The sequence below is a fragment of the Cotesia typhae genome, unplaced genomic scaffold (assembly GCF_013202065.1).
Source record: "Cotesia typhae breed Kobodo isofemale line unplaced genomic scaffold, CoteBio_Ctyphae scaffold_152, whole genome shotgun sequence".
Classification (NCBI taxonomy): domain Eukaryota; kingdom Metazoa; phylum Arthropoda; class Insecta; order Hymenoptera; family Braconidae; genus Cotesia; species Cotesia typhae.
The window spans coordinates 6387977-6406514 of NW_027423776.1; the positions used below are offsets into that span (position 1 = coordinate 6387977).

Below are 18538 nucleotides of genomic sequence, written 5' to 3' on the forward strand. Positions count from 1 at the left end.
TATTATTATTAAAACTATTATTATTATTTGATAATGATAAATAAAACTGTAATTATTATCAGTACTGACAGTATTGTTATTATTACAATGGTAATAGTGCAATGATCGTCCGCGACATTGACCAACTACCGGGATCTTATTACTTTGACATTCATTTTTGACAAGTGACAAAAGAGATCTACTAGATCAGCTGATTGCATAACGTTTTTCCGCGGGCATTAAATAATGATTTAATAAATTATTAATATTAATAATAAAACTAATTAACAATAAATATATCATAATAAAAATAAATAATAAAAATAATATATATTTTAAGTGCAGCGTGATGATATTTTGACGCCAAAACCGGATTCTTGATTCACACAACGCGCGCTGACTTGATGTATAATCACACCAACACACGAGATGATGCTACTGGTATTAGAAAAAGAAAAATATATATTATTATTAATAAACATATAATAACAAACCTTTGCTAATATAGTGGTCCAGGTAAACAGTAAAAAAGATACGCTTCATCGAGCGTACACTTAACGTAAGTTAATTTAACACTATCAGCCGATACATTTGTACAAATAATGTTTTTCTTTCAACACAAAATATAAGATGGCTGCTGCTATATTTCACGATACCACGCACACACACATATATATATCATCTCCAACATATATTACCAGATATATACATACCTACCAAGAGAAGACAATTTATATATACCTATATATATATATATATATATATATATATATATATATATTTCATTGGTATATATATACAAGTTATATATAAGTATTAAGTATATATATATAAGCTATATACAAATAGATATACTCCTCGGTTTGGTGTGTGTCAATTCACGCTTCTACATACCAGCTACCAGTCGTGTAATTGGTTGGTTACTTTAAGCTCCTACTCATTCAATATATAAGAATTATTTTTATTTATAATAAATCCTGATTGGTCGAACCGACTGGGCGATTAAAAAATTCTGTCGCTCTAGCGGCTTAAGTCGCTCTCGCAAATTTCGCTGTCGCTCGGGTTTATCATTGGAAATTTGACACATTCGCTCAGGGATTTATAGTTTTGCTTCAGCCTTCAATATTTAACTTTTTGCTGTCGAATATCAAAATTGTTTATTTAAAAAATATACACTTTACTATAAATCTTGACATAAAAGGCTGGAATTATTATTGTTGATAAGCTAATTAATTTAAACTCAGCTATTTTTATTATTAATTATTTAATTAAAAAAGTTTGTTTTTAAGTACAGTAAGTATTTGTTTAATGCCAAGATTCTATTGATTTTTTTCTGTTCGTTTTTTTTTATCAATTATTGTAATTCATTTGTTTTAATTTATTTAGATTGAAATAAAGTTCATTTGAGTGTTGATTAAAATAATCATACTGAAGTTAGCCGTCAGCTGTCATTTTTAAAAATTTTTTTAACAAATCAATTACAATAAAAAAAAGCTTCTAAAAATTTTCACTTGTAATTTTTATTAATTTTCACATATAGAATTTTTTTTAATAATAATTTTATTGCTATAAGAATTTAAAAAAATTTTTAATGTCTGTTAACTTCAGTGTCATTTAAAATAATATTATTTACAGAAGCAATCATGCAGTCCATCACTGATCCTGTCACAAAAGCTGTAGTTGATAATATTATGGGAAATTTGCCGACCAAAAAACCATTAGTTAGGTGTCATGATTGTGATTTGTGTTTCACTAGTGAAACTGTCCTAGATGCTCATTTACAAGGAGCACGACATGCAAAACAGGTATTTTTTTGTTTTCCTGGTAATTAATTATAAAGATTTATAAGATTGCTGGTTAATTTTATTTTACTCGTTTTATTTTTGTAGATGTTAAAAAAAATATTTTGATATATAAGTAGTGATCGACAGCTACATTTTTACTCATTTTATTAAGGGATATATTAAACTAGAGTATCACCAATACATCTTAGTGTTTCTTATACATGCAATTTAGAGAATAAACAGCCGGTAAATTAATACAGCACTTGAAATTTTTTAGATACGTTCAAAAGTAATTATGGAAAATTTAGGAGGAACGAAAATAGCATTCTCCAAAGACCAAGAAGCCAGCGGATTAAAGTGTAATGTATGTAATGTTAGTCTCAATTCAATCCAACAGCTTCAAACTCACTTAAATGGTAATTTTATTTTTATTTAAATAAGATTTAATGTTTATCATTAATTTAAATAACAATTAAGTTAGCCGACATTTAAAAAATTTTTTATTTTGTTTTCATTGAAAAAATGACGACAAAAAATTAAAAAAAAAATTTTATGCGTAAAAAATTTTAAAATTGTAAGTGCAATTTAAAAAAAATTTTTTTTTGTTCTAATTTAATTATTAAAAAAAAATTAAAAACGTCGGCAAACTTTAGTATTTTACAATATTAATCAAAATTGAATGTTTGATGTTTCAGGAAACAGACACAAAAAAAAAGCTGAGAAAGGTAATAATTTAGATGAAAATCAAAATTTATTGTTCAGTAAACGTGAAATAAAACGTTTTACTAAATTGAATAAGTGGTCCAATAGAAATGCCTTAGTGATAGTTTGCTGCTCACAACTTTTTACTTTTGCATGTTTAATATTCACATTACTTTTTGTCTGCCATTTTATAATCTATTAAATTACTTAATTTTTTTAAAATTAAAATTCTATTTTTCATATGTATTGTTAATAATTAATTAATTATTTGTATTTCTTTATTTATTTTGTTTTTTGTTATTAATTTATTTATTTAATGTCATTTGGAAATTCAAAACTCTATGGAAAAAAATTTCTATTTAAATGAATAAAAAAAAGCTTTATTTATATTTTTATAACAATTGCTTAATTTTTGTTTTTTTTTCTTCTGCTAAAAAAAATTCTTTAGACCTGAAAGCATCGTCAGAATTTTTTACGCAACACAAATATAATAAAAAATAATAAAATTCTGGATGAATATTTTTTATCGTCAATTGTGTTACGAAAAAAAACAATCTTTCGATTAATGAGTATTCTTTTTGGGGCATGAATGTAGCTCAAGCTAATTTATTATCACAAATGGCATCTATTGCAGTTGTGATAGATAGATAGTGTTGATTGCACATTGATGCATAGGTGGATGGACCGGAACCGACACCGGCAAGCCTGCGCAGCAGCCAGCAAAATCTCCAGGAACTCAAGCCGATTCTACAACAACAACAACAACTACAGCAGCGGCTGCTCCTAAAAAGAAAGGAGAAATACTGACTTGTGAACAGTGCAATAAATTCTTTAACTCTAAACAGCAATACGATGTGGTATGGCTAACTATTATCTGTAAATAGAGATAATTTATCTAAATTTTCTAAATTTATTTTTTTAATTATAATTTTTTCAACCCGATAGCATATTACGTCGAAGAAACACCTGCACAAAGTGTACAAACCTATTTTAAAAACGGCTAATAAGAAAAAACGTTACATGCCGTACGGAAATAAGCAGCAATATCAACAGCCACATCAACATCAACAAAATCATCACCAGCAACATCATCATCACCAACAACATCACCAGTATCAACCACAAAGAAGTATGCAGCCTTACGATGGTTCATCGTATGTCATACCATCGCTTGCAAATAATTTTATTTCTGGCGGTTATACCAGTAATTATTAAAAAAAAAATTTTATTTTACAATAAATCGGTTCTTGTTTTCAGGATATTTAATATTTGATGTTTATTTAATTTTCATACAACGTTTCGCCACTTTCGCAGCTTCCTCAGCTGTTATATGTTTTGAAGATTAATTTAGACGGTGTGAAAAATTATTTTAAATTATAAAACTTATATTTTTATATTTTATTTTATTAATTTAATAATTGACAATTTTATCTTATTTTTAACTATTGTGAGATGATACTAAAAACAGAAAAAATTACAAGTCGTATGAATGACGAGATTATTATACATAAACTTAACAGTTGATGTTTATAATTGAGTACCTGAGGAAGCTGCGAAATTGACGAAACGTTGTATAAAAATTAAATAAATATTAAATATTAAATATCCTGAAAACAAGAACCGATTTATTGTATTATACTATGGATACCCTGGTTTAAAAAAAGTATTGAGACAAAGTAAAAATTATTGAAAGAATTGGTTTTCTAGTCAATCCAATTCTTTTCAATACTTTTTTCTTTGTTTCAATACTTTTTTTTTTTATCCAGGGTAAGAACGCGAATAAAATTTTTATTTTATTTTACATCACATTTTAAATATTTTATGCGTTTATCTCACTTTAAAATTACTGATTAAAAAATAGTTATAAGCCTTAAATAATTTTAATACGCTTTTTAAATGATTCAATTTTAAATAGACTATTTAATAATGGAAAAGAAAAATGAAATAGTGCAAAGCAAAAGTCATTCTACAGTATTGTGTCAGTAATTATTATATCCGTCTGAGTAATAAAAGTGAATTTAAACATCACAATCAATACAATATTGCTTATCATCAAGATTGTTTTATCATTTTTAAATATTTAATTATATGATTATTTACATTAATTAATTAAATACATTAGCTGATTTAGTTTTTCGGTGCATTGACCCAGCGTCAGGCTGAAAGTAATTTAATAATTAATTAAACATTAATTTTCTTATGATCAAAAATACATAATGAATAGTTAATATTTACTTTGACTCTACAACTCTCGAGCAGTCGGCGCAGTTCAGCATTTTGACGCTGGATGCCTTCAATATCTCCCATCAATTTATGCCTTTCTTTTAAAATATCATGATACTTTTGTAATCCAATAATCATCGCATCCCAGAGTTTTTCTTTCTTGTCATCGAATATTTCTCTGTAACGTCGCCAGTACTCAATAATATCTTTCTCAGATATGCATCGTGACAGTACAATCTTATTATCTGCAAGTACTTTTTCCTGTTTGAAATTATCGGATAAGTCACGTGTCACTTTACTGTATTTTTCGACGAATTCACGAAGAGCTTTTATAACATTTGTTGATTTAATATCCAACAAGTGGCCCTTATCACACGTCAATTTTATTTCTTCTAGCTCACTTTTACTACCAGCACATATTACATCACTCGAGTGTTTTGATTCGGTATCTGCTTTATCATCATTTTTCCCTTCAGATCTAATATACTTTAAAACTTGTTCTTTTAATCGTAATGTTTTTTCATCCATAATCAATGTCATATCATCAGAATTGCCTTTATCTGATTCTTCTAATAGTTGATTTTTTTTAAACTCATCCGATGATTCAGTATCTTTGTCTTTTTGTTCCGAACACGTCAAGCAATATGAGTAAGGTAAAAAAAAATTTATTAATAAATAAATTTGATCTGTCGACGTTATATTTAATGCCTGTAAAAAATATATTCTTGTGACAAAAATAATTTAAATTAATTAAACTTATTAATAAATAAATTGTATGAGAACAAAAATTTTAATGTATAGATAAAAAAATTTTTTTAATAAATTTTAAAATAATACTGAAATTAGCAAATATTTAAAAATTTTTTAATAAAATAATTATTATAAGAAAAATTGTATCTCGTGAACTATTGACATTTTTAAAGATATAAGCTCATCCCGATGTTACACTCATCAAGAGCTTTCATTTGAGTACCCACATTAATTTTTCATATATTTTATATATTTATATATATGTATATATGAAAAATATATGAAAAATTGATGTGGGTACTCAAGTGAAAGCTCTTGATGAGTGTAACATCGGGATGAGCTTATATCTTTAAAAACGTCAATATTTAGGAAAGTACAGTGCAATTTAACAAAAGTCATTATTTAATAAACCAAAATTTTATTTATTTATAGTTCACAAGTCACGGCAGTCACATAGTGACTGCAAAGCTGCTGCTAGTTTCTATAAAAATCTAAAAAAATTTTTCAAATGTTTGTTAAATTCAGTATCATATATTTTAAGCAAGAAAAACTTTTAAATAAAAATTTTAAACTCTTCTATCTTTTATTAAATATTTATTAATAAAATATTAAATTATGTTACTTGGAAGACTTGATCCAGTTTAAAAATAATTTGAGCTTTTTTAGTGTGCGTTGACAAAAGTTCATGAACTTTGTCCTCAATCATAAATCCAGTTTCGTCGGCAATTTTTTTCATTATTCGATTTAATAATTTTCCTTCTAAATTTATTCGTTCTGATGACGAATCTTTTCTCTGGTGATCATATAATTTCGTCATCATATTTTGATCTTCATTACCTACGGTTTAAAATATAAAATATAATAAATGCAATACTCATAGACAGAAATAAATATATAAATTAAAATGAATATTTACTTTGATTAATAATACGCATAGCCTCTTGATACGACGATAAATCTTCTTTTTTTAGCAGACTCTCCTCCGGTGGCTCCCACTCTAATCCTAACATTTGTTCATACAAAATTTTATCCACTTTGAATATCTTTAATTTAATATGTATTTTATTAATTAATAAATTTCAATTACACAATAAATATATTTTAATATTTAAACAATAGTATTTTTTTGTAAATTTTACCTGCTCCAATAATTTATCGGCATTCCTTGTATTCATTTCCCAAATTTGCATAAATCGTTTGTCATTGACCGACGTGAAATGATTTGACTTAGATTCCAATTCTTGAATACTTTTTTGGGTTTTTAATATTTGACTTTGTAACTTTTCAATTTTTAAACGCGTTGAATTTTCTAGTTCTGCATAATTCTTTTTTAATTCTGTAATAATATCTTGAAGTCTGGAAATAAATTAAACTGATTTATTAATTTATTAGTTACAATATTTAAGTATTATAATTGTAAAATGATTTATTTCTATAGCCAATTTAATTGAATAAATAACCATTTATCAATTAATTTTAAGTCGGTTCATTTAAATTTAATTTCTCTATTAATATTTCAAGTTAAAAATACTAGTTGAAAAAATATTCATTGATTTATTTCTGTTTAATGTGACTTATGAAAACTAGTAACATCACTGACTGAATTAAAAGTATTTAATTGAACTTTAAAATTTGACATTTTAACAAAATTATAATTATTTCAATTATAACTTTTAGTTGAACTTTTAAACTTTAACATATATAATGTCAACTTTGTAATGTAATCTTAAAGTTTCAATTTTTTTATAAAAAAAAATTTAATTGATAAGTTTTGTTAAAAGAAAAATTTTTCTTTGTAATAAATGAATCAATAGCTTAATTTTGAAAAAAAAAAAAAAATCTAGATAAATATTAAAGTATGACTTTATAGAAATAAACCCGTTTGTATTTACTGCGGTCTTTATTTTTCAACTTGTTGACTTGTAATGTATTTTATGTAACGCGCCGGATGATGTCAAGATCATATCTTGATGTGTTGCGACTTGAAATAAACGTCTGATCATTATAAAATGAGACTAGCCGGTGACTAAAATAATTTATACATCACTAATAGTATAATCGTACTTGTTGATCCGACGTTTTTGTTGATTTTTAATAATCGCGTTTTCATCTTCACGTTTCTTGAGAACAGCACAGTTGTAATCCAGTTTCTCGAGATTAAACATACATAATGCTTTCATATTTTCAACATCCTGCTGAAGTTTCTGACATTCAGTCTCCAGCCAAATCTTTTGTGCTCGATACTGCTCTTGATGTTCAATCAATACACGGTTCATTTCATCCTCATATTCACGCATTATTTCACGTCTACGTTCGACACCTTGAATTTCATTATCCTGTCGGTCTTTGTACAATGAATCCCACTTCTTGGTAATATCTTCCAGTATTTTACTCCGTTCATTTTTTAATGCATCTTCTATCAATACTAGTTCCCGGTGATATCCTTTATTTATTATATTTACCTATAAAAAAAATTTTTTAAAACAATTATTGATTTTTTTTTTTTTTAATTGAAATTGTGGTGAAATAGACATCTAATAATTTAATAAATTTTTTTAAAAAAATTAATTATAAAAAAAGTCTTTATGTAAAAAATTATGAATGAAAATTTTAAAAAATAATTTATTTGTTAAATAAAATAAAAAATTATCAGATATCTTCTAATTTAAATAAATTAACTTAAATACTTATTCATAATTTTAATTCAATAAATTAATTAAAAATTTATTAAAGAATAAAAAAAAATTTTTATGTGTAAATTATAATCACAAAACTCATTAAAAAATTCTTAACATAAATTAAAATAATTAAAAATACTTGAGAGTCAATTCGGTCAATCAATATATCAATATCTTCATCTTGTTTCTTCTGATCTTCAGCAAACTTAATATCAGCATTTTCAAGCGCTTTTTTCAATTCCCCAATAATAACATCTTTTTGCGCTAAAACTTTCTGACACTTTTCATTTTGAGAGTGAATACCATCATGAATGTCAAGAGGATCTTTTGATTGAAGTAATTGAGGCCACTTTGAATTTATTTCTTCATATTTTTCCAGCGAATCTTTTAGCTCAGCTTCTAATTTTTCAAATAAATTTTTGCGTATAGCAAAATCTTCTTCTTGCCGATGAACTTCACGGGCTTCATTAGCTATTCTCACATTTGAAATCTAATTTAAAGCACACAAAGTACAGACTTAATTTTAAATAAAAAGTTAATTATATTTACCAGAGAATTAAATATTTTATTTAACCTACCACTTCATCACCTTCGGCAACTAACTTTAGCATTAATTCAGCGCTTGCATCTATTTGTTTTTCCGTTTCTGTTTTCTCATCTGATTCCTTATCCTCCTTATTATCCTGCCTTCATAAAATGAATAAAAAAAATTTTAATATTAAACATTTTATTTAATTAAATTATTTATAAGTAATTATAAAATAAAATATTGTTCTTACTTTTTAATTGTCTCTAATCGTTTCTGTATCCGCATTCTTCTAGCGAGAATCCGTTCATTAGGATCTTTTGACATAACAGATGGCTCTTTATATTCATTATTTAATTTACTCTCTGACATTTTTATTATTTATTTAATCTATTATTAGCCACGTTTATTATTTATGTAACACAATAATGCTTTTTCTATTTAATTGAATTGTTATGAATACAAAAACATTAATCTCGTCAACTGAAAGAGTATTTACGGCCATGAAAGGAATGAGTAATTATATTTAACTTACCATAAACACTTTTGGTTGCCATTAGAAACCTCCAGTTAAGTATACAAATAGTATAACAAAACAAACTCTTTTATATTTTAACAAATGTATACCGTTTAATTTCAAAACTTTCATTTTATTCCAGTGATAAATTAAAAATAATTTTTATTGAATAAAAATTGTTGTGATTAGCGCAAATAATTAATTAATTAAAATAATCACTTTGTATATTTATTCAATTAAAAAATATTGTATTTCATTTTATTTAAAATCATTTTTAAATTATAATTGTTATTTTCAATATAAACTTTCGGAAACGTTAATTTTCTTCTGAAGATGATGAAGTTAGAAAATTTATATTTAAGATCATCACAATCAACACTTTTATGATTATTACAATAAAGAAAGTTATAAAAATATTTAATTTGATTGTTTATTATAAAAATTAATTCAATTTTTAATAATTACATAATTTTACATGAAAAGTATTGATTATCTTCAATTGTTTATGGTCAATAATACAAGTTTAATTAGTTCACTTACTTCTTTATTAAGTTAAAAGTAAATTTTAAATTGATTCAAAGTAAATAAACATATTAAAATTTTAATTTAAGATTTATGTAATAAAACAATTAATTAAAATACATAAATATAACTTTATTAGTATTAATTTATTTTTAAAATGATTGGCTGCGGTATATTAATAATGTTTACTTTTATTAAAAGTTAATTATAATTGGTGATTAATAAAATTCCTTAATAATTGTAATTATTAAACAAATAAAATTAATGAAATATGTAATTTATTTATTTATTGAATTTTAAATTTATAAAATATTATTCAAGTTCTTAGTGGAACGGTAATAACTACTTAAAGACAACGGTATAATTTAAAAATTTTATCAAGTAAAAAAAAAAAAGAATTTGTAGATTGAATTTTTTATTAAAAATAAAATTTTACATAAAAAAAAACGGAAATAATATTAATTTTTTAAAACTAAAATAAGTTTATAAAATTTTATAAATAAATGTTATTTTTTAAAAAGTTTTTTAATTAAATTATTTATAAAATAAAAATTTTTACACAATTACACACAAAAATAGGAATTTTATTTTTTTTTTTAATTTAAATATTGGCGGGCTTTTAAAACGCGCTGATAAGCGCGCCACTTTCAGTCGAAAGAAACAAACCGCAGATGGCGGCACTTATCTACCAACTCATCCCGCATCTCACATTTCACGTAATGGCGTTCTGGGTCAGCCATCACTATCGAATCATCCAAAAATAATAACATTTTTATTTTATTGACCCGCTAAATAAAAAAAGTAAATCGATAGGCTATCTGAAACTAAAATAAAAACAATTAAGCGAAATAATGCTAATAACCGAAAACAAAGTTGACCTTTCACTGATAAATTTAGAGACAAAACAACCTATTTACTCGTTCCGTAAAATTTTTTTATGAAAAATAAAATTCTCAGTCCGTTACGTCATCACGCGCCCGGGAGAAAAATACGCGGTATTCCTGAAAAAAAATAAAAATTAAAAAAAAAAAAAAGAACGCAAAGTATAAAATTCTGTAATAACAGATAATCCAGAGAAACAAGAAACTTGCAGCATATGTCTCGATAGGAGGCCAGAACAGCGTACCCTGATCCTGATACTTTTAATGTTTCATAAAATGGCGTGGTGTAAGGTAAGACAACTCCAAATAAAACTAAAGATGAACTTAAATTTAATCCAATTCCACATGTCTTAGTTCCTGGTCACAAATATAATCATCCACCGATAATCTCAGTAAAATTTACAATTAATCCAGCGATTCCTTAGAATCAGAGTAAATATAAATGTTCGATGTAAGCAAAAGCAATGCAACAAATACCGGGTGTTAGTTGCGCTGGATCCAACAACAGCAACAGCAACAGAAAGTATATAAAAGATCAGCATATAAATATATACAAGTTAAAAGAGAGAAGAGAGAGAGAGAGAGATGGTGGATGTGGATGGTGAAAAAAATGGCCTGGGTTTAGGCCGCGGTGCGGGGGTTGGGTTAGCTCGTTCGACCCGTTATCCCTCCTTTTGAATCCCGTGCTAGCACCCTCTTCACCCCACATGTCCTTGCTTGAATTCTACTGAGTTAGCTTTAGCTTCTCTCCCTATCCCTACCTCTTTTACCCACCTAAATACATCAACATCTATTATACGTACGTTTATACATATACTGTATGTGTATGTACTCACATAAATGTAGTATGTACTCGCTGTACCTATGTATAGCAAGTCTATATACTACACTGTATACTATGTATAAAATGTGTGAGTGTATGTGTAGCGTCAAAAGCATTTCCCCCCCACCACAGTGAGTATACCTCCCGGCGGGGACTTTAGATCGTGATCGTGAGCCGCCTCTCGAGGTAGACTCGTACCGTGCCCCTACATATCCCTACTAGCATGTAGAATCGGTTGGCCAGCGAGCCACATTACGAGCCCGCCACGGTGACGTCACTTCGTGTAGTGTAGTGCAGTGAGAAGGAGCGAGCACAGCTCCGTCCGTGTACATGTTAAAATTAAAAGAGCGGTTGTTAAACTGTATACACATATTATACTTATTATTATTACTACAATAATACTCGATATCCCAGTTATTAATTATTTGCTAAATTATAATATTTATATAACAGTGTATACGAGTTTTTATTATTTTTGTTTAATCAGTCGTATATGTATTAATACATCATTATTAATTGATTAAATTGCTTGGAGAAATAATAAGGATAAAGTATTAAAAGTATCCAGTGAAATATTTCAATGGAAATAAAATTCTAATCGAAATGGAGATTGTGAAGTGATTACGATGTGAAGCAAGGAATTAACCACCAGTGTTTAATTTAAAAAGGAAAAAAAAAGTATTTTTATTTGTTTGGTTATTTTTTTTATTAAATATTCATCATTATTTAAATTATTATTATTAATATTATTATTATAAATGTATAACAAGTGGAAGTAATTATTTGAAATTGGAATACGGGGCAGCAAGTGTTTGAACGTTATTGTAATTAAACGTATGGTAATTGGTGGTAATGGTGATTAATAATAATAATAATGATGAAGGTGGTGTGGGGTGTAAGATTAGGGTTTATTAGATTTTGAGTGTGTTGTTGTACCATGTGGCGTTCAGCAACAACGGTTAATATTGCTGATGCTACTGTTAATGTCAGTGGTATATTCTTTATATTATTATTATTATTTGTTGATAATTATTTAATTTATGCGATCGCGGTGCTACTTTATCGCGAACGCATTATTAATGGTTTATGTTTTTTATTTGATATATTTGTGAATTACTGCAAATATGTATCAGCGGAAAAATATTTAAATAATAATAATAATAAATATAATAATTATAGTAACAGCGAGAAGAGCATAGGTAATCAACCCCGTTTTACTACGGGGTCATCACCTTTTACCATCAAGTGATTTATTGTGACCAGTGTGTTGATTGATTGGTTAGTGGTGATACATAAAAATAAAGGAATAAAGGAATAAGAGTTTAGCATTTTAATCAGTGCTATTTAATCAGTACGGTTCGAAATATATAAGATAAAGTTTTAAGTATAACGCGTGTGTTTCTACCAGAGGAGTCAAGTTCTACCCTTTACTTGGCACTTGTGTGGTTTTTCTTTTTTTTTTTTTTTTTTTTTTTTTTTTTTGCAAATGGTGAAAAAGTGTGCCTGTGAAAAAAAAATATATATATAAAAGCAAATATATATTTATTATTAAAAAAAAAAAAAAATATATATATATATATATATATATATATATATATATATATATATATATAAATTGATTTATATATTGATTTGTAGTTGTGTGTCGTTGTACAGTGCCGCAAAACGATAACACAACATCCGATCCCAAATGAAGAGTTCGGAGCAAAATGGTTAGAGAGACACGTCACCTGTGGGTTGGAAATCTGCCGGAAAACATCCGAGAGGATCGTATAAGAGAGCATTTCAAACGGTATGAATTTTATCCATATTTATATTAATTTTTTTTTTTTTTTTCTAATTTTCAGTTCGATTAATAAATAAAATTGTCAAAACAAAAAAATGTTTGTAGTCATCATTATCGTAATACTTCTTATGAATCATATCACTGATGACTTGTGGGATTTAAAAAAAAATTAAATCCAATATAAATACTTTTATTTATTTATTTATTTATCTTTAAAGAGTATTAGGGAGTACGAGTGAATTTTCTGCCAAGTGCGTTTGATATACGGGGAACGCCCTTGCAATTGCTGAAACAGAAACGAGGAATTTTCACATGCTGAAATATCAATATAATTTATAATGCATGGCCGTGTGTTAATGCGGTCGTACGTTAAACAAAATATTTATATCAATATTAATATTTAGCATGTGTATTTATCCAGAGTTGACTTATAGGTTATATTAATCCAGCATGCTTTCGTAGAAATTCTTTGCAAAGGGCAGGAATATTTATCTATTTAATTGTAGAGCGTGGAGTGTTCAAATACAAAAAATACAAAAGTATAGTTATAATATGTTGGGTGTATTTTAGTAAGCATAAAGAGTTGAGAGTATAATCCTGAGTATAAATCGACACCAGGGCCTTGGATACTGTTTAGTGTCCTCTTCTCTCTTTTTTTCTCTCTGTTCTCTCTCCTTGTAGCGTGAAGAGAACACCCCAGCGCGCGCCTCTCGTCGTTTGTTTTTTTCCAAAGTAATAATAGCAGAGGACAGCCATTTTGAGAGCTCGCGGCGGCACCAAGTTATTGTTCGACAGTGCGGCTCAACTTGGGGCTACCCTTCATCTTAACTTTAATACATGGTGCCATAGTACACAGCAGTACACACTACTGTGGATAAATATTTAATATTATACTACAATATTATCTTTATTCATAAAGGTTTAATATAAAACTTTAGTTTGCCTTTTTAAAGGCGATTTTTATTGAAATTACTTTGTAGGTTCCTTGTATTCACTGCCAATATCCTATCTATATTGATTCTCTACTCTGGATATATGAAATTTACGAATACTGTTGAGTGTAGTCATTGGTGGGAGCAAGACAGACGGTATTTTTCTGTGAGTATGACCGAGAAGGCTGGTGAGTTTACAAAAGCAAGAGAGAGACAGTACTCTAACGGTGACACGATTCAGTGTCACTCAACCTGGGGATCCTTTTTACAAGCTTGATATTTTCTTTATTTAACATTTTTTAATACAATATCATTAATAATTCATTTATATTTCTTCTGTGTGACAGTAATTTAATGATTTTATGGTAAAAAAGGTTCACTGGATCTCAAAAACTCATTTGGAAGGTTCATTTAGAAATCATTGGTCATGTTTCCCTCTGGAATAAAATTTAATTCGAATTTTAATTCAATCTGGAGGGTTACTCGACCAATTTTATTTTTCTTCATCATCATCTTCTTGATCTCTGTAAATTCTAAAGAGGGAAGCTCTAGCTGTTCATCTGGATTTTTATTTCGTGTAAAAATCTCAATATCTGTAATGAAAACCAGAGTCTCTTCTGCTATTGCTCTGCTCCTGCTGTCTGGGAACAATAATTTGTATTTTAGGAAACGGAAACAGTATAGCATCATCGTCATAAATATTTAAAATGGAGTTGATGGGCCAGTTGTCAGGCTAGACTTACCGCTCCATTATGTACATTGTAGCATACGATAAATTGAGGCCTAGTCAAATCGAACTGAACGCAGTATAAGCAGCAGCAATAGTATGTATCGCATAATAGCATAGCATAGCATAGCATAGCATAGCATAGCATAGCATGGCATGGCATGGCATGGCATGGCATGGCATGGCATAGTATAGTATATAGTAGTAGCCTGTACTAGTATAGCAGTGGCAGGGACGGCTGACAACGTTTGCAATGCCAGACAGTACATTGCCGCTTCACGTGCCAGCTGGCGATATTAAACGGTCGTTTCGACGTATATGACGACGAGGGCGAAAACTCATGGACGAGCACATTGTGCTGCTGTAGTCTTACAATTACTATTACAATTACATTTCTCTTATTTTACTCAACAGATGAGTATGTCACCTGGACTTGCGTAATTTATTTTATTTTATTTTGTTAAATAAAATAATATAAAATGCAAAATAAAATAAAATAAACTAATTGTAAAAATACTTATTAAGCATCTTGAAAAGGCTGGTGTTCAAGATGGCGGTAAAGTTTAGTTGTGTAAGCCGTGACCCCGGCATTCATCGAAATAAAGCTTTAAGATCGCCATCGCCTACTCTTTTCCTCTTCTCATTTTCTTTATCTGTTCTCAGTTCACCTCGACATGATCGGGGCCTTCGGGACATCGCTCTTGGATCTTATTACTAAAATAAAATCATCATTTGCTTCATCATCCCACTCTCTATCTCTATCTTCTGATGATGCATCTGAAACGCTTTACTTTACTTTTCTCATAATAAAACATCCAACTCAAATTGAACATTAAACTTTATTATTATATATCATACATTACATCATCATATATTTTATTTTGTAGACTCCAACTTCTGTATAACGAAAAAAAAAATTATTATTGCCGCAGGTCCAATTTTTTTTTTTTAATTTACTAAAAAATTTTTACAAACTCAATTTTTTTATAATCACTGAGTTTAAAATTACCTAAAAAATTTTTTTTTTTTTTTTTTCAAAAAATCAAGATATCAGAGCCTAAATAAAAATTATGGAGGAAAAATTTACAATACAACAATTTATTATAAATAATTTGGATGAAAATTTAACATATAGTGCACTATGACCGATGACTGGCTACATACTTTGGCAAAAATATATAGATACACGATGGATGATAATAATAATGTATAAGTAAAGTTGGTCTTTATATTGTATACCGTCACACATATATATCGGGTGGTACGTTTTGACGATACTTCCTGTATGCGTGGCTACTGGTGTACTGGTGCGCGCGCGCCCCCGCCCGCTGAACGCATGTGTACGTGCGTCCGTGCGCGGCCATTCGGGTGTGTATGTGTCGCGGCTTGCCGGCGTATTTTGGTATATTGATCGCGCGCGGTCTACTATATTTATCTCCCTCGCTCTCGCTCAGAAAGAGACTCGCTCAGTAACTCACTCTGTCTTTACCTCTCTCTCTCACTCTGTTTCACGTCGCCTTCTACTTCATGGGCTCTGTATTCTCGCCTGCCCCCATCGTCCAACGTTGTTCGCTGTTCTGTTACTGCGCTTCTTCGTCTCTTACATTTCTCCCTCCGGGATAGGACGTTACTCGTTCGTTTCCCATCCGTACCAACATATATACGTCTTCTCTTCTCTTCTCTCCATCACTGCTATTATATGTATATGCTCAATATCTTTTACTCCGACTCCGATCCTGCCTATACTGCTATACTGATATATTCTATGTACTATGCCTAACACTCCTATAAACTGTCTAGTGTGTAATGCTAAGTACACAAGGTACATACCAGTTATATTTTAGTGTGAGTTGTATTCAGGGAATATTTTATAAATATTAAATTTTTCTCTGTATTCTGTATTTTGTCTCACCCTCGATGATCTAGACTGCTCCTATTGACGCATGTCACGCATTTTCACCCATCGAATACATTTTTTTGTTGTATTATTCTATTGTTGATATTATTTAGGAGCATTAATGTTGCAGGGTTAAATGAATTTCGGGTTAGAAATAAATTAAAAGGGATTTTCGTACCATCTTGGGAAGAATATTTGTTTAGTTGGAGGATAATTTATTTTTCTGACGTTTATAAATTTATTTTTAAAAAAGCTTGTAATATCATACAGCAAAGTTATGAATAATTTGATTTTTAACATTAACAGGATAATCACAAACTGATATATTAAAAAAAATTATAAATATCTCGTTTTTTTTTTTGACAAATTAAATTCTTAAAAAAATAAATTCTGCAAAAAATAAATAAATCTACTTGGAACATAATTTATTTAGTTAAAAACATAAAATGATGCACCAAAAATATCAAAAAACAATTTTGAAAAAGTTTTTTCTCCAAAAAATATCATTAAAGTAGAAATCGACTATTTTTTTACAAAGAAATTGAAAAAAAAAAATTTTTTTTTTTAATAAATTACAAAATTGTCAATTTCTAACTTTAGTATTATTAAAAGACTCATATTATATTAATTTTAATAAGATTCTCTCCACAATTCCAAATAAAATCAATAACTACTTTGTCATTATTATTAACAAAAATGCAATAATGGCAGTTGAATACTGGGACCATTAAAAATAACAAGAAACAATAAATTTTTAACAAAAAGCCCTAATTTTAGATTCTTGATAAAAAAAAAAATTATCCAAGTAAAAACCACAAATTTCTCAATTTCTTCGTTCATTTTGAACGACCTAACCGCAGCAATTAACGTTATGAAATACGTAATGTATAATATATAATTAATGAATTACAGCTAATGCCTAAACGATCAATAGATCAATGAAAATGATTTTATAATTACAAGTTACACTATAAAATGTATAATAATATATACTAGCGTAGGTGCGTAGTTAGCTTGAATTTAAAGCGATATAATATTCCCGACTATCGATTATAACATAGGACGTTTATGTGCCCTTTACCTTCTGGGCTCCCGAAGGGCAGCTTTTACAACGCAATTAACTTCTCTCTCCCTTCGCGTTCGTGATTATCACCATCGTAGTACCCACTACACACTATACACCCATAAGTTCATTGTAAATATACGGTACGTAACAACATACAACAATCAACAAGATCGTCCTGATACTCATTGTCAGCAACCATCTACATCATCGCATCTCGTGCTGCTACTCGTCACGAATGTACAATTTTATATTTCATTTTTATTACTGTCTTTCTCCTGCAGTATACATAGAATGTTCGTACATGTGGTTTATATATTTTTCTCTTAACTTATAGAGCACAATTCTTTTATTTCGAGCGTCCTTACTAAAATACAAAAGATGACTCACTCAGTACAGTAGAATAAAGAAAAAAATATTAAATAGAAAAGAATAAAACCGGTGAGATGACCTTCTTCATCACTTACTACACTGTTGTTAAATATTTCAGAGCATCTTTTTTTTTTTTAAATTCACGAAAGCCTTTTTTTAAATTTAATTTGTTGTTTTTTTTATTTTGTAATATAGTTATCAATTTACTGTACGGAAAATAGATCATTTTTATTTTTTTTTTTTAATTAAATATTAAAAAATTTCAATCAAAAAAAAAGATAGAGATAGCTTTGATTAAATTTTCAATTTATCAAATTGATATAAAAAACTTTTTTTAGTAATTAAAAGAGAAATAAACGAGAAAACTGAAAATAAT

The 18538-nt window shown here is 28.1% G+C and overlaps 3 protein-coding genes across 6 annotated transcripts in view; 2 read left to right on the forward strand and 1 right to left on the reverse strand.

The window, feature by feature from the left end:
* Window positions 1–1058: 1058 nt before the first annotated feature.
* Window positions 1059–4521, forward strand: LOC141536441 (zinc finger protein 346). Its single transcript, XM_074256957.1, has 6 exons — window positions 1059–1272; window positions 1615–1784; window positions 2041–2179; window positions 2459–2488; window positions 3141–3322; window positions 3411–4521. Exons 2-6 carry the CDS (start codon window positions 1623–1625, stop codon window positions 3678–3680), a joined length of 783 nt encoding a protein of 260 aa, XP_074113058.1. The 5' UTR covers window positions 1059–1272; window positions 1615–1622; the 3' UTR covers window positions 3681–4521.
* LOC141536413 (dynein regulatory complex protein 1) lies at window positions 3118–9506 on the reverse strand. The gene is made up of 10 exons (XM_074256917.1): window positions 8896–9506; window positions 8695–8803; window positions 8256–8606; window positions 7503–7900; window positions 6578–6794; window positions 6355–6481; window positions 6061–6275; window positions 4701–5396; window positions 4566–4624; window positions 3118–3248 (listed from the first exon to the last, which is right to left on the reverse strand). Exons 1-9 carry the CDS (start codon window positions 9012–9014, stop codon window positions 4571–4573), a joined length of 2286 nt encoding a protein of 761 aa, XP_074113018.1. The 5' UTR covers window positions 9015–9506; the 3' UTR covers window positions 3118–3248; window positions 4566–4570.
* A 3518-nt stretch (window positions 9507–13024) lies between these two features.
* LOC141536407 (uncharacterized) overlaps window positions 13025–18538 on the forward strand; it is a 91664-nt gene continuing 86150 nt past the window's right edge. For 3 of the 4 annotated variants that reach the window (XM_074256896.1, XM_074256894.1, XM_074256895.1), the window contains exon 1: window positions 13026–13177. In XM_074256896.1, the coding sequence (XP_074112997.1) occupies window positions 13095–13177 (83 nt within the window). In that variant the 5' untranslated portion in view covers window positions 13026–13094. Of the gene's footprint in view, window positions 13178–18538 lie in introns of all 4 variants that reach the window. The other variant, XM_074256893.1, reaches the window with a different exon arrangement.

Coding starts and splice junctions, on each gene's coding strand:
- LOC141536413 (XM_074256917.1), bottom strand. CDS start 9,014: ATGTCAGAGAGTAAATTAAATAATGAATATAAAGAGCCATCTGTTATG. Junction 7,901..8,255: donor TTGACCGAATTGACTCTCAA/GTATTTTTAATT, acceptor TTTTTTTTATAG/GTAAATATAATAAATAAAGG. Junction 6,482..6,577: donor CCGATAAATTATTGGAGCAG/GTAAAATTTACA, acceptor ATTAAATTAAAG/ATATTCAAAGTGGATAAAAT.
- LOC141536441 (XM_074256957.1), top strand. CDS start 1,623: ATGCAGTCCATCACTGATCCTGTCACAAAAGCTGTAGTTGATAATATT. Junction 1,785..2,040: donor GAGCACGACATGCAAAACAG/GTATTTTTTTGT, acceptor GAAATTTTTTAG/ATACGTTCAAAAGTAATTAT. Junction 3,323..3,410: donor CTAAACAGCAATACGATGTG/GTATGGCTAACT, acceptor TCAACCCGATAG/CATATTACGTCGAAGAAACA.